At 43.8% G+C, this 17,500-nt stretch overlaps 1 protein-coding gene across 1 annotated transcript in view; it reads right to left on the bottom strand.

Annotated features, from left to right (window-relative positions):
- cdh13 (cadherin 13, H-cadherin (heart)) overlaps window positions 1-17,500 on the bottom strand; it is a 382,402-nt gene that overhangs the window by 77,474 nt on the left and 287,428 nt on the right. The window contains exon 9 of the mRNA XM_031564913.2: window positions 7,492-7,632. Coding sequence (XP_031420773.1) covers window positions 7,492-7,632 — 141 coding nt within the window. The remainder of the gene's footprint in view (window positions 1-7,491; window positions 7,633-17,500) is intronic.

Raw genomic sequence — 17,500 nt, 5'->3', positions numbered from 1 at the left:
TCTCCCTCTCTCTGTCTCATCAGTTCATTCTCTTTGTCTTCTGCTCTGCATACTTCTATGTGTTCTCTCAATCATCTTCTCTTCCCTACTTGCTCCCTCTCCACTTATTTACTAGACCTCCCCTAACTCCCACATCCCTTTCTCCCTCCCTCTCTCTCTATCCCTCTCTCTCTCTCTCTTCCTCTATCTCCATTCTTTGCTTTTCCCTATCGTCCTCTACTACAGGACCCGTCACCTGGACTCTCTATCGCCCCGACCCACTCTCTCCCTCCCTCTACCCTCCCTCTACCTCTTCCTATCTTCCTCTCCACTCTCTGCCACTCAATCTCACCCCCAACCTCCCAATCTCCCTCTCTTTCACCCCATCTCTCTCTCTTTCCCCTTTCTCTCCTCTAACCCCCACCTCCTCTCTCTCTCTCTCTCTCGCTTCTCTTTCCTCCAACTTAGACTCCCTCTGCCTCTCCCCTCTCTCTCCCCTCCTCTCCCCCACCTCCCCTGTCTTTCTCTCTCTCTCGCATCTCTTTCCTCCAACTTAGACTCTCTCAGCCTCTCCTCTCTCTCTCCCCCACCTCCTCTCTCCCCTCTCTCTCCCCTCCTCTCCCCCACCTCCTCTCTCTCCCCTCCTCTCCCGCACCTCTTCTCTCTCCTCTCTCCCCTCCTCTCCCCACCTCCTCTCTATCCCCTCCTCTCCCACACCTCCTCTCTCTCTCCCCTCCTCTCTCTCCTCTCTGTGGCCCCCTCAGCCTGAGGTGAGACCATGGGATTGCAGGAGAAAAGAGCAGGAGATAATGGCCTGGGCTGATAAGTTCACCATTATCCGCATGTATCCTCTGGCGCCGGGTGCCTGTAACCTGCCCCTGCTGTGAGTCATCGCAGTCACGGAGGGAGTTATCACCCCGCTGCAGACACACGCACACACACACACACACGCACACACACACGCACACACACACGCACACACACACACACACACACACACACACAGCATGCTCATACACACTCAATTGCTCAGACAAACACTATCCACTACCCCCCTCATACACACACAGAGGATTGGACAGCTGGCTGAATGTTGGATAGTGGGGGAATGGCGGTCAAGGTACGAGTAATCAGAAAGGGGATGTTGATAAAGCTGACTAAAATATCTGCATTTACTTTCATTAGACATGTTAACTACAGCAAGGGCATCGATGCAGCCCATGTACAGTATTTATAGACATCTATAATGTGAGAAAATCGTCAGCACGCCACACGCCATATTTAATGTAATTCATGATGGCACATACCACACTATTACTGATTAGTGGAACGTCATGCCACGAGGCCATTTAATCAATGCACGCAAATGAGGCCCATTAACTCCCGATGAAGATCATTTATACAAGCCTCCGTTTCACAGACAAGTGGTTATATGGTGCTTTATGGCTTACACAGATTACACTTCACGTTAATTTCAGCAGCTGAATTAATTTGGACTCTGGGATATCTGAAATATTAGTTATAGTACATTAGCATTAGCAGATGACTGTATTGGTGAGCTGCATTCATGCTGGCAGACTATCTTTGTGTGAGGATAAGCTTAAACTCCAATGTTACAGTAAAATAGTTCAAGCATCGACATGACAGTAGAACAGTAGAACAGCCGGTGAATGCTGATACTTAGTTGAGTTGAAGTCTGTGGCAAAGTTTCTAGACATGTTCAAAACCATGTCAGATAATTGCATTCTAAAAACAAAGCCGAACCAACGCATGCAGTTTTTCAGCGCAAAGGCAATTCTTGTTTCTCATTAAAACTGACATTAATCTTCCAGTATTGGTACCGATACCCTTCCCAAACTTCATTGACTTCTAACTCAGCGTGTCTATTTTCCATGCTCATAAGAAACAGCTTTTGTGTTCCATGGCCATAAAGCATGGGATTACAACGCAGCCAAAGTTCTCATAGTTCATAGTCGTGCTACTCAATTCACGTAATATTTTCATTCCGCAGAATCAGAGACTAAATAGTCTTGTCCGCTAAAATAATAAATTAATTTGAAGGATGTACATTACAGGGCTTGCCGAAAATAACATGTTTGATAGGCTATGTATCTGCATAAATAATTGCATATGTTTAAAAATAGTTAAAAATAAAAATAGGTAAGGTAAGGCCAGGCAGGGCACATTTATATATATAGCACATTTCATAAACAGAGGCAATAAACGTAAGGAAAAACTAAAGAAACCGAAGGAAAAATACTTAAGAGTGAAAAACAATAAAGGGTTAACATAATTGCAAATAAATAAATAAAGAGAAAGTACCATTAGCTAAAACAAACTGAAAAGAAAGTACAGAAAATAGAATAGAAACATAGTGGAAGTAGCCTCGACTGTGATCTCTTTCAAAACAACGAATAAACAACCATAGTGCCCGAAAAGAATCCTTAATAGAATCCTCAATGTAGCCTGATAGAGCCGTAAATAGGACATTAACATTAATGAGACCTCTTATCCAAAGATACTTCAAGTACAAGTTCATTGTATATTCTATTAGTAGGTGCGCTCCCTGAGAATCAAACCCGTTATCTTGTTGTTATTAACACTGCACTACCAATCATGCTATAAGAGCACTGTAGATTTAAAAAAGAACTCCAGTAAAGCACAGTGAGATTTAGCAATGGAAGAGCACATAAGAAGAGTGGATCTTAGATATGTGCCAACCCTGGATCAGGGGAGACTTACATTTAGTTCAACATACACAGACACAAAGGTACCCACATACACACACACATACACACATACACACACACACACACACACACACACACACACACACACACACACACATTTTAAACATAAGGTCCCTGTTGGCTGGTTTCTTTTGTGCATCAAAATATTACTAAAAGTTAATTTTCCACTACACGTTTCAAGCAATGCAGGAAATGAAAGTCGAACTTCCATTTCATCTTCCATTTTGTGCCGTGACAGTTTTGTAATGTAAATCAGGAACTGACAACTGCATTTCCATTTTAATTAAGGCACAAGAGACACACATCCTGCCAACAAGTAAAAATAATAAAAAAATATTATATATATACGTATACAGCGCCAAAGGTTTTAAGCGCTTGTGAAAAATTGCTGTTATGTGAAGATACTTTCAGAAATAATGAGACGAATATTTTTCACTCGTCAAATAACAAATAATAAATACAAAGTGAAGTAAACCAAACGTAACTAAATAAAAGCAATAGTTGGTGTAATTTCCCCATTGTCTTCAAAGCAGCATCAACTCGCCTATGGGTTTTGTCAGGTACTTGGCAGGTAGATTGTTTCAAGCATATTTGAGAACTTGCAACTGTTCGTCAGTAGATTTAGACTTTCTTGATTCTTTCTGTCTCTTTATGTAATCCCAAGTCTCTGCCAGTTCTGATCTGATGGCCTTCAGTTTTCAATCTGCAAAGTGGTCTGGTGCTTTGTTACTTTCTTTCTTTACCGGCATATAAATGTCTCACTGTTATGCTTCACTATTTAAAAAAAGTGTTTTTGATACATTTATGCTAATAAGGATATAAAATAACTGTTTAAAATGAATGGTTTGTAAAACAACTAAAGTGCCTAAAACCTCTGCACAGTGCTGTACATACTGTATGTAGCTCTGTTACTGCTTATTTCAGTTGGCAGAGATCATGCACACAGAAAGTGACACTTCAGCATCCAACTGCGTTTTTCTAAATCCATTCTAACATGGAGAGGTGGGAACACTCTCCCAGCATTCCGGCCGGAGAATGAGGCAAGGCTGGAATGGCGCTGTTGTGTTCGGAGTTGTTTTGACAGGGAGATGATCAATTACACTCCTGCTCCTCTGGGGTGAGCCGAGCACCGAGGTGCTGACCGCCTGCGTGGGCTGAGTATTAGTGATTGGTACTGGCTGGTTTAAGAGAGGGCTGGGAATGAGAGAGAGCGGTTCGGGGGGTTCGGAGTACTCTACTTCTCTCTGGCCCCTTTCATGTCCCTTGTTTTTTCCAGAAGGTCTCGCCCCGACTTGACCCTGTGACCCCCCTATCGACTGCGCATCATTTGTGGTGTGTGTTTACTGAGGCTCCCGCAGCTTCCTGATGACCCTTGACCCTCATGAAGAGGAAGACATATTGATATTTCCGACTTCAACATTCCCAATGACAATACGAGATCGCAGAGAGAGAATCAAGGTCATAGAGAGAACTGGCCTCTGACACAAAAGTTTGCCTTTGCTTATCATTTGCAACATTTTCACATCCTCCTCTCCTCATCTGACCATATGTCCATATAAGTGTGTGGTTGTGTGTGTGTGTGTGTGTGTGTGTGTGTGTGGGGAGGGGGGGTGCACATTTTGGACTCAACGGCAAATGTCAAGTGGAAATATTACGATTTTTTTTCCAAATGTGTTGTTTGTTGTTTGGTCAATATCTCCAGAGGCAACCCTAGTGTGTGTGTGTGTGTGTGTGTGTGTGTGTGTGTGTGTGTGTGTGTGAGTTTATGTGTGTGTATCTGTGTGTTTATGTGTGTGAGTTCTGCAACAACTGACATGTTGTAAAGGCAGCGGAAATTTGATGTGTCTACATGGTTATTCTACAGTGATTTTACTTTTTCCCTATTGTCAGCACGTACACGCACATGTGTATGTGTGTGTGTGGTTGTGTGTGGATGTGTGTGTGCACGTGCACCTGCACATGTGCACATTGATTTGGTTGGGCTTGCAAAAGAACTTAGGTATAACCTAACACACACACACACACACACACACACACACACACACACACACACACACACATGCAGTGACAGGCCGAGAACCTCTGGAGAAATGGGGGCACTCCTTAAATGACCGGCACTCTGTACTGAGTCGATGGTGTTAAGCAGATAAGGAAGAAAAAAAATGAGTGCATTAGTCCGGGGGCGGTAGCCAGGTCCCCACATTCCTCTTGAGCACTGGCATGGCTCCCGGCACACACACTCACAGAGGGGCTCTCCGACAGCCCCAATGCATCATGGGAGTCTGGGTGGGTGTGGGGCTGGGGTGGGTGTGGGGTGGAGGGGGGGTTGGTGAGAATGGATCGGGGTGCCGGGAGTTGAACCCTGACGACCGCTCGGGGCGTTTCCATTAAGGAGTGCACAACTCAACATTACAGCCTCTCCTTCAGGCGCCGCTGACTGCAGCAACCACTCTGTACACACACACACACACACACACACACACACACACACACACACACACATAGACAAATTGCAAGAGCAGCATTTTTTTTTTGGTTCTTTGACTAATTCATCATGACTACATGGTTGGGAGAGCATTTTAAGTGTAGATTCCTATTTTTCTCACACTGTCTTTCTCTCTCCCTCTATATCCCTCTATCTCCGTCTTTCCTCACTCTCTGCCCCGTTTCTCTCTGTTGCTCTCTCACTTTCACACACACACACACACACACACACACACACACACACACACACACACACACACAAGTGTTTGTCTGTGAGTGTTCTGGCTGAAAATTGAAGTGATCGGAGAGGTATAATTTGGAGCTTTGAGTGGCTGTGGCCTTGAGGTGACGCTGACATAGGTCAGCATGACATAAAGACACACACACACACACACACACACACACACACACACACACACACACACACACACACACACACACACACACACACACACAAACATATCCACTGGAGTTCTCTAGTTTGGCTGTATAACACTTCCATACGAATTATGTGTTTCCGTGGTGTTTGACACATATATGTGCCTATATTTCTTATCTCTAACTGATTTTGAAATAGGTGACATAAGCGTGCCGGTGCACGCACACACACACACACACACACACACACACACACACACACACACACACACACACACACACACACACACACACACACACAAACACCTCTGAATAGTTGGTGCAAGAGTACACAAGGTCATCTGCGGTACACTCACACTCACACACACACTCACACACACACACACACACACACACACACACACACACATACACACTCACACACCTCTTATCTCTGTTGTGCAGCATCTATATGGCAACAGGAAGGCTGTTAAGTGAAGTATGTCCTCAGAAACATGAACACACACTGCCAAACACATCACACACACCCATGTTCACTCTCACACACACACACACACACAAAAGACTGATGTGTGCTAGGTTTGCCCTAAGGGTCATATTGTGAGCCTTATTAGACAATCATTTAAAAGAGGAAGGCAGAGGTCATGTAGGATAATGGCAAGCATGTGTGTGTGTGTGTGTGTGTGTGTGTGTGTGTGTGTGTGTGTGTGTGTGTGTGTGCGTGTGCGTGTGTTTGTCCAGTCCTCTCCATCACTCTTCTGTGAATCACAGCTGTCACCTACTACATGTAGCATTACAGTGATGGATGCACTGAAGCACCTTTGGTTCAGCACTCCCTCCCTCCCTCCCTCCCTCTCTCCCTCCCTCACTCCCTCCCTCTCTCTCTCACTCTCTCTCTCTCTCTCTCTCACACTTCTCTTTCTCCTACCTCCCCTCCCTCCCTTTCTCTCTCTCTCTTTCTCTCACTCACACTTCTCTTTCTCCCAACCTCCCTCCCTCCCTCCCTCTCTCTCTCTCTCTCTCTCTCTCTCTCTCTTTCTCTCACACACACTTCTCTTTATCCCTCCCTCCCTCCCTCCCTTTCTCGCTCTCTGACTCCAAAGCCATCTTCAGCAGCAGGCCAGGCGAAGCTAGCTCTGTGACGCGCCGTGTGGTGTGGTAGACAGGACTGTTGTACACACACGTGCTTCTTCACTGATCCCAGGTCTGCCCATCTGAGGATGTCTCTGCTAAGAGTGTATTGACTAACACCAACTCCATCTCTCAATCAAGAATCATCTTATCCAGTGCTTTCGGAATCCTATTACTCTCTCTACAGGCAACTAATGAAGAGCTGCTAACCTCTAAGGTTATCTGGTGAGGGGGAGGAGGAGGAGGAAGAGGAGGAAGACGGTGTGTTGTGATCTGGAGATTTGTGTTAAAGTAGACATAAAAGGAGGAGGTAATTGAAAACCAACAGAGGCACAGAAAGAATGAGGTGAAAAAGGGAGATAGAGAGAGAAAGAGAGGAGATGAAAAGAGAGGGAGAGGAAGAATGAGAAGAAAAGAGACAGAGAAAGAGAGGAGATGAAAGAGAGGAGATGAAAGAGAGGGAGAAGAAGAGAGGAGATTAAAAGAGAGGGAGAGAGAGAAAGAGAGGAGATGAAAAGAGAGGGAGAGGAAGAATGAGAAGATAGTGGAGAAGGTGGGAAAGAGAAGAAGGAGGAAAAGAAGAACGTGGAGAAGGAGGGAAAGAAAAACGTGGAGAAGGAGGGAAAGAACGTGGAGAAGGAGAGAAAGGGGAACGTGGAGAAGGAGGGAAAGGGGAACGTGGAGAAGGAGAAGGAGGAGAAGGAGAAGAACGTGTAGCCAGTACGGTTCAGACAGTAGAGGAGCAGGCGGGGGCAGGGCGCTCTCTCACCAGTGAGTGGGTGAACTCGGGCGCGTGGTCGTTGCGGTCGGTGATGGTGATGGTGGCGGTGGCCGTGCCCTTCAGGCCCACATCACTGCCAGCCATGTCCTTGGCCTCGATCTCCAGCTCGTAGGTGGTGGTGGGCAGAGTCTGTGGAGAAGCACAGTCATAGGCACACATCAGAACTGACAGCCAGTTAACTCAGATACAAGCACAACAGACACGGGTCAGTACCGACAAAGGTCAACACTCAAACGCCAATGATATTTGACCTTTCACCTGACAGTCAGCTGACACAGAGCTGCCATACTTTTGTTTGACAATTTGACAAACAAAAGGCAAACAAAAGGGGTCATTATTGATGACCAACTGACTTTCACGGACCACATTGCCTCTGTCTCTAGGTCCTGCCGCTTTGCGCTATTCAACATCCGCAAAATCAGGCCGTACCTAACCCAGTATGCCACCCAGCTGCTGGTGCAAACCTTGGTGAATTCCCGCCTTGATTACTGCAACGCCCTCCTAACGGGCCTGCCGGCTTGCGTGGTGAAACCACTACAAATGATCCAGAACGCGGCGGCGCGTCTGGTGTTCAACCAACCGAAGAGGGCACACGTCACCCCGCTTCTTATTGACCTCCACTGGCTGCCTGTAGCTGCTCGCATTAAGTTCAAGTCACTTATGCTTGCCTACAGAGTGCTTGATGGTTCTGCTCCCACCTACCTAAATGCTCTTGTAAGGGCAAATGTTACACCCAGGATGCTGCGCTCTTCTAGTGAGCGTCGTTTGGCAGTGCCGTCTGTGCAAGTACGGCAGTCCAGACTATTCTCATTTGTAGTTCCACGTTGGTGGAATGAACTACCCAGCACTACCAGAGCAGGGGCGTCCCTCTCTACCTTTAAGAAGCTCTTGAAGACCCAACTCTTCAGAGAGCACTTCCTGTCCTAACTGGCACTTCGACTAGTGCGTAACTTGCAATTACAGCAGTTACATTTCTGCACTTCTTTCTTTCTTTTTTATTTCATTTTGTTATATTTCTTATGTAAAGTAGTATTTATGTATTGTTACACCAGGTTCTATTGCTCGTAGCTTGAATATTCTCTCCCTTGTACGTCGCTTTGGACAAAAGCGTCTGCTAAATGACTAAATGTAAATGTAAATGACACTGTTTACTGACACATAAAACAGCACAGACACATAACAGCAGACACAGCAGAGACATGAACCAGAACAGTCTCTATGTCATTAGTCTGTTCAGTACAGCCTTTATGACATACGTGCGTGTGTTATCACCTGATAACGTTTTGAACTAACAGTGTTTTTCAAAAGGACTACATTTTATGCACAGATTGTATGAGGGGAGGCATTTATTTTACAGAAATAACCATAAGGTTTTATTTATAGACAACCTGGTTCACAGATAGCATTGTTAGGAAAGGCAAAAAAAAACACAAAGCAAAGATGAAATGGATTCAATCACGAGCGATTGCATTAAGATAAAAGGGAAATAAAGCAAGGAAACGAAGGGAGGGACCCGGACTGAAATAAATGAAAGAGGATGACTAAAACCGAGAAGAAAAACACGTGAAACTGAATAAAGCAGGTCAGAGTGAAAACTGGTTCCAGCTAGTTTAAAGCTGTATTAAACAGGTGCGCATGACCGTGCTTCTACAGAGGCATGGCACTACTGGTAGTTGGGCATGGGGGAGACTTCACAAAGCCCTGCACCAACATCTCCGTCAGGGGAGCTAAAAACAATGCTGGTACCTGTAGCATGTCAGTGATCTAGATTGGGAATAATGTATAATGATTTTATCACCATGAGAGACCGCAGGGATACAAAGCAGACTTAGAGATAGCAGGGGGAAAACTAAAAGGGTTGTCGTAAAAAAGATCCCCTTTCATGGATTGTTTTGCACAGATATTTTTGACTAACATGGCTCACATGTCAACCCAATGGAGAGTGAGTTTTTATGCACCGTTTTTATAAACCGCTCTGTCCATTTACAAATGAGTCTCCACGACATACGGAAAAGTTAATGTTTCTCAGTTGTGGTCTGAGGTGTTCCGTAATAAAACGGTAAAAGATCCCCTTAGCCCTGTTTAATTGTGTCCTGTAATGCACTGCCCTAGTGTGCAGCTGCAACATGCCATCAAACAACAAAACCAAAAATACAAACATTATCAAAAAACCCCGTCGATCTGTCAAGAAAAGGTTATTTGTAAAGCTATTAGATGGCCAGAAAACAGGGTTAAAGCAGAATGAAGTTCAATCACAAACTTTTGACTGACTTTTGTCTGGACACGAAAGCTTCAATAAACTTTAATAAAGTTCTTCTTGGAAGAGAAATTAAATAGTGACTAATCTCTTGGCTATGGAGTCTCTGAGATAGAGACAGAGCTATATTTGCTCCTCGAGCCTGGCATCCACAACACAAGGACACATCTAGATGATGGCTGCCACATAGCCGGAGCTGTTGAGGCTTAAAATACAGTTTCCGACTCGATAAAGCCACATCATAAACATTCCGACGAGGCGGCGGAGCCTCCAACGCATGATCCAAGCAAGGGTATGCTTGATCCAAGACACCACGCTGAGTAAATGTCAACTGTCTGTGTCTGTGTGTGTGTGTGTGTGTGTGTGTGTGTGCATAAGTCATGTATACCAGTCAACATGTCAGAAACCTCCACCCACGCCCCGTGTCCTCCTGCGCAGGGTGGCGCTCATGGCGACTAGGAGGGGAATGGAAGGTGAAGGGCTTTAATGGCTAATGGTCCGGGGCTGTGTGACAAAGACACTCAGGAGATCCTTTAGAACTACATTTGAAAAGTCCAAACGGGCAGGCACCGCTAGTATCCTTCTTACTTATATCTCACACACACACACACACAAACACACACACACACACACACACACACACACACACACAAACACACACACATGCACCAAACACATACACAACACACAAAACATTGATCACAACTTTTTAGATGCAGTTTATCGTAGAAATCCTTAGACCAGCTGGCTGAAGATGGACACAATGCTTAAAGCAGACAGAAACACACACGCACACACACACTCACAAACACACACACACACACACACACACACACACAGACAAACACACACACACACACACACATACACACACACACTCTCACCAAAGCCTTTGAGGTTCACAGACCAGACACAAAGGTATGAGGTGATGCAGTCAAGCCTGAGGTACTGGATTCTCGCCTTCATGCTTCATGTTCTCACCTCTGCAATTTTAGACTGTATGAACCATCTGGGCTTCCATACACTTCCCTCTGCCTCCCTGCTTCTTTGAAGTTAATAACTTTAAATAACAGCCATATCTGTAGCCTTACAGAGAATGCACTATTTTTCTTTTCATTATTATCTTTTCTGTCAAAACACATCAAAGCCGCATGGAGCTACACTTGCTTCTCAGAAAAGCATTAGATAAATAAAGGCTTGATTGACTGCTTTCTAACAAGCCTAGAGTGCCTACTCCAGGACACCTGAAAAGACACATGCCTCAGCTTCGTTATCTGGCTCGTCCCCCCCCCCCCCCCATCTTTCTCCATCTTATTCTCTGCTATCTGCCGGGTGCCTCTCAATCATCGGGCACATAAACCATTTACATACGGGGGAAGAGGCCGATATCCATAATCATTACCCACACAGTAATAATTTGTTACAATACCTCACCTTAATGGTGATGAGGAATCTGTCGTACATACTGTATATATATAAATATATATACACTGTATATTCCCATCACCATTAGGGTGAGGTATTGTATTGTATATAAATTAGGGCTGAACGATTTGGGAAAATAATCTAATTGCGATTTTTTTCTCCCAATATTGCGATTGCGATTTAATATGCGATTTTTTTATTTGATCCAAAATTTTTTCCCCACAAATCGTAATGAATGATTTAAATATGACCAACACAATATTAGATACATTTAGTGTAAAATATTATTTTCCACATTTTAAATTTTTATTTAACTGCTCATTACAGAATCAAGAACAACAAATCGTTGGCTTTGCCACTGTGCATTTAAGTAATTTAAACAAAGTCATTGTAAGAATAAACACAAGGCATGCACTTTTTAAACACTGTGCGCCAAATGTACCATCTTAAAAAAAAAAAAAAAAAAAAATTGTTTTTTTTTTTTTTTTTTTTTAGACCACGTTTTTAATCGCGAACGTTGCGGTTAGAAAATCGCGTTCTATCATATTTAAATCGCAAATGCAATTAATCGTTCAGCCCTAATATAAATATATATATATATATATATATATATATATATATGCCGCCCTTAGTCACACATCCAAGGTCCAGGTTCTTTAACACTGATGTTTTATTGCGCTGACAAACACAGACACCAATACACCGTAGAACTATACAGAAATGAATAAAAGACATACAGCAATCAATCATAAGTTCATACACACAAGAACAATCTTAAATGTTATTAAAATAATAACCAAACAAAACGTAACATACCACTTTTGCCTGCTTGTGGACTAAGAGGGATATACAGCTTGTATTTCTTTAGAGAGCATATTTCAGCTTGTATCTTCTTTACCTAGTAGCTTAATACTAGCCAAACTTGACCTCATGCGTGCATCCAGTCATTCATCCAACTATCAACAGGAAGTGACATGTTACATGCATTCTGGGAAAATGAGTCAAACATACTGTACATCAAACATCTTTAGTAGCACAAGATACCACATACTGGAGAAACTATTAAAACTTTTGTGACTGCAATTACAATATATATATATATATATGCACCCTCACAGATATTCTGAAATTCCCTCAGAGTGCAGTGTTAAGTAGCACATGCTTAATAAAACACATCCATCTGTTTGGAGCCCATCCCTGGAGCTCCCTTTAGAGTTCGTTACGCTACCCATAATGCCCTGCTCCATTGCCTATTCATTCTGCCAGCGCACAGTGAAAAGTCTGGCAGCGCAGCAGGAATTTACATGACAGACAGAATAGAATAGGTGACGAGATCCCAGGCAGTTTCCTCAATAAGGGTGGGTAGGCTGCCAGTCATCATCTATCTGAGGGCAGAGCCTGACGTTGTTTTAACACACCCTGTCATGACATGCTGAAGACGGAACTCACGCGTGATAGCTACCCAATTCACCAAACTCTGCGTGGGCTGGTAATACCAAAGTTTCTACAACACCTTCATCCTTCAACCACTTTGAGAAGCACTCCATACTAAGCCTTAATAAGCTTACATCCTCTCAGTACATGTTCCTTTTGGCGCCGAAAACAGAATGACAACATAGGATGGATGGGTAGATGGATAGAGGATGGATGGAGGCATTGGCAGGCCATAGCTGCAGTCCCACTCTGCTCAGCCCTTCTCTGCGTAAGCCCCTGTGTAAACTGCTTATTATGAGCCCACTCTAGTGCGATGGAAGTAATTATTATTATTATTAACCACAAGCTCACAATTTATGGACACAGAAACAGCCAATTATCATTTAATGCATGTCCAGGCAAACGCATTTTACTCTGACAGTGTTTTTTTTTTTTTCCGGGAAAAGAAGTGCTTGCAAAACTGCCAAAGAAGTGTGAGGCTCTAATGTTCTACAGTAGAAAACTAAACAATTACAAGACAGCTTTCTGCTACAAAAAAACCCCCAAAAGAATTAGAAATTAAGTTAAATTATACCTGTTTGTGTATGCACACGTGTAAATTGTAGAAAACAGAGGCAAAATCCAAAATGGCGGCACATCGAAGCGAAATGACATGTTTATGATGGAAGCTCTTACAAGTTAAGTGGTAGAGTTTGTTACAAGCCATACTGGGGGTGATGAACTCCAGACGCAGGGAGCAAAGTCATTTAGTCTTTTCCAGTCATTAGTTTTGAATAGTATATGCAAGGGATGACAGTCGTCAAGGTGTCGTTATTTAAAGAGATCTTGGATGAGATGGAGGTAAAAAAACTCACAGTTACCAGTTTACCAGTTACCAAAGTTGTGGTATAGAATAGTAATTAAACATCCACATTAATAATTAGCAGTAATTAAATTACCATATCAGCTTCCTACACGGCCATATATACTGCAATATCAGACACCTGCCAGCCAATCAGAGAAGTGTATTTTTATCCCCGGGGTGTTTCTATACATATCTATACAGAAACACCCTATAGAAGTTTATATTAAGTTCTTGAAAAGTACAGTGACCTTCCCTCCGTGGTTGTGTGAAATATGACACCGCCCTCTATCTCTTCTCCTCTGTTCATCTCAGTAATGCTGAATAAAACGAGGCCTTGAGTTGGAAGCCCTCAAACCTGCAGTAAATCTTTCACTCTCGTGTCCCTATCAACACTCACTCTCTTCTCTTCTCTTCATCACACCCTCCCCCCCACACACAGCTGTTATCTCCTGAAAGACAGATCACACACCAGCATCCCTGTGAATGCACAACCACACATACGTACATGCACACACACATGCCCACACACACACAAATGTACACACATACACACACATGCACACACACACACACTTGTACATACACACACACACATGGGAGTTGTCAGGATGCAGACCAGAGACAGACCAATGCCTCTGACAGCCAAACTCCAAAAAATTGTTTACCCTGAAAGCACACAGATGGTCTTTCATAGACCTGCGCGAAAATAAATAGAAATAGAAAATAAATAAATAATAATAAAAAAAGGGTCTCCATCTGGATGAGAGGTAGACAAGGGGAGGTGTAACCTCAGAGTTGTGAAACACTCATGCGATGATCTTAGCAGCCACAGCCAGGGGCGGACTGGCCATCGGGGATACCGGGGGAATCCCCGGTGGGCCGACGGGGTTGGGATGGTCCAAAATACCGGCCCACTCCGCTCACCAAACGGCCCTTCCCTCTAACATCGCCGGCACCTACGTTATTCTATGCTACACAGAACACATATTATTGAATCTATTTCCAAAAGCGATCTGATTTCACTGACTGATTTTTATACTACTCCTTGCGATATGTATTCACACTCATGGTGCCTAGTTTTCGAAACTATTCTGAAGTGTCTTCTTTACTCATCTAATGTCTTCCGTAAGTCCAACTTTGTTTTAGGCGTTATTAAATGTCAATCGCTCTAGCCTACTCAACACTTGCATCACTCGCTCTCAGACACCCCTACACACACACACACACACACACACATACACAATCACACACCCAGCATGCAACACTACTGATACCACTGATGTTCACACCCCATCGTATGTTCTGTACTGTTCATTTCTATAATATAGTGGGCGGCTTGTCCATAAGGGCGATTGGGGTGACGCACTGCCTACGGGAAAAGGAGTTTTTTTCTGTCGGATTCTACCACTAGACCGTCTGATCTGCCTCTGCATGTCATTGTCGAATCAGCCAACAGTCAGGTAAACGTGGTGCTTGAAATGACCCCGCCTCCTTTTTGGGCAAAATGGAAATCGCCCCAGATCTCTCTCATTGACTCTCTTGTTAAATCCATTTTTAACATTCAGTGCAACAACTCCATTCGTTCTTTGAAAGTCGGCGTACTAATGAAGATAAATTGACAACAAAACATTTAGGACTTCTTAGACCAAATGTATCCATTCAACAGGTTTCTACAAGGGGGGGGGAGGGTGCTACATCCAATAATTGGAACGTAAGAAAATCGTGGCTAGCAGGCTGTGAAGTGGCTAACGAGGTCTATACCACTGTCACTTGTCATAGGTTTTACAGTGTGAATGTTCGCTTCTTGCACTAACACTGAGTTATTTTCTATGTGATGACTTATTTAGCTTTTGTAAGCCACTACTTTCAAGATCAGTCAATAAATGTAGTTGGTTTTGACTTATATGTTGCCCCCTTCTTTATGTTGTTATTGGACATATCATGTGTCCTGGTTAAGCTATGTTACATCATAGAACTTTTGAGACATGTGGATAATGAAAAAGTGGGATATTTTAATGTGGAGCCACATCATGTTTGCTTATGAAGACTCCTGGATGCAACTTTCTTTCATATCTTTCCACCTGTAACTAGCTACTCTAGCTATGTAGGTAGAGGGGAAATATTTTTGTTGTGTGCTGCCATCTAGTGGACAAAAAAGTATTACTGTATGAGTTAATCAGCTAACAACAAATTGATACAATTGTCTTGATTAATGTAACTACTGAATGGGTCGCCTTAATCATTATTAAAAATATGCCCCCCCTGAGGATTTTTTCCAGCAGCCGACACTGGTTCCTACTAATTCTACCCTCTGATTCCAGTTTCTTTATTGTGTGGTCTTTCTCTGCTGACATTCATTCCTTAAGGCTCTGTAGTTATACATATAACCATCTGATACTAGCCCAGAGTTAAGCATATTCATCTAGAAAACTATACCTACCTTGGAGTGTTACAATAGCCAGTATCATTTTATTCCATGTGTCCATCCAGTCAAATTGGTGGATCCAAATGTTATTAAACAAAACATATATGATGTAATTTCTTTTGTAATTATCCAAAATAATGTTAAGTGTGTGGGTAATTTTCAAAATAGGTGACCGACTGGTCGATACGTGCGATGCATTGAGTGGGCAACTCGCTGTGTATTGAGTGGGCCGGTCTGACAGTAACTCCCAGGCCACTTCCCCCCCCCAGTCCGCCCCTGGCCACAGCCCCATCTTAATGAAAGTGATAACTCTCACGCTTAGCCTTTTCTCACACAGACACTGTGGCCCTCCGCACGACACTGCTGCCACCCAGAGAAGGTCTCGTGAACGCGAGAGCCGCAAAAACGTGTTTGTCTGTGCATATGAGTGCGCCTCTCAGTGAGGAAAAAAAAAATAAAACCTCTAAACTGATCGAGGCTGATGGAGCCATTCATTTCATGGCAGCAAAGACGGTGCCTGTCGCCGCAGAAGCACGTACGCGCTGCTCTTTTTTTTCTCTTTAAATGCTACAAATACATTTTCATTCCTCGGTCAGGAGTGTTTTTCATCAGCCAACAGCGGGAGTGCTGACAAATTTAATATTAGAATACAGGGGGGGGGGGGGGAAGACACACATGGAGATGGGTTCTATTTCTGTCCACAGGAAGCAGTCACATTCAAGTTCCTGTTTGCTTTTGTTGTGTGTTGGCACTGCTGACATTCCACCATCAGTCACACCAGAGTCACAATGCTCCTGGAACTGTCCAGAACACTGACCATAAGAAAATGGGAACATCTCTTCCAAACATACACACATAGAGTCTATACACGTCTACGCACATACAGGGAGAGAGCCAGAAAGGAATGCTGTGTGTATGTGTGTGAGTGTGTGTGTAAGTGTTTGTGTGTGTGTGTGTGTGTGTGTGTGTGTGTTTGTGTGTATGTGTGTGTGTATGTGTGTGTGTGCGTGCGTGTTTGTGTGTGTGTGTGTGTTTTGTGTGTTTGTGAGTGTGTTTTGTGTGTTTGTGTGTATGTGTGTGTATGTGTGTGTGTGTGTGTGTTTGTGTGTATGTGTGTGTGTGTGTGTTTGTGTGTGTGTATGTGTGTGTGTGCGTGTTTGTGTGTGTGTTTGTGTGTGTGTGAGTGTGTGTATGTGTATGTGTTTATGTGTGTGTGTGTTTTGTGTGTTTGTGAGTGTGTACATTCATGTACGTGTGTGTGATCACGTGTTCAGCACACTTCAGTCTCATGGTCTGTGCTCCAGCAGTGAATAGGTGATGTCCTAATCAGGCGGGCCAAGATGGCTTTGTTTTGACAGGGCCTTTGAAGGGACGTGGTCTCTTCTCTCCACCTCCTCCTGTTGTTCAGGTGTCTGCTTTTCATTCTTGCGTCCTTGCATTCATGCATGATGAGATGGACAAAAGGCCCTGAAGAGCCAGCTGGGACTGTGTGAATGGGCCTCTCTCTCACCACCTCCCTCACAGGAGAACACAATGCCAGGCCTCCTGCCTCTCTCTCTCTCTCTCTCTGTCTGTCTCTCTCCTCTTTCATTTTTACTTCACGCTTTTTGTC

Source organism: Clupea harengus, chromosome 3 (assembly GCF_900700415.2).
Source record: "Clupea harengus chromosome 3, Ch_v2.0.2, whole genome shotgun sequence".
Taxonomy (NCBI): domain Eukaryota; kingdom Metazoa; phylum Chordata; class Actinopteri; order Clupeiformes; family Clupeidae; genus Clupea; species Clupea harengus.
This window is presented reverse-complemented; position numbering and strand designations above follow the sequence as displayed.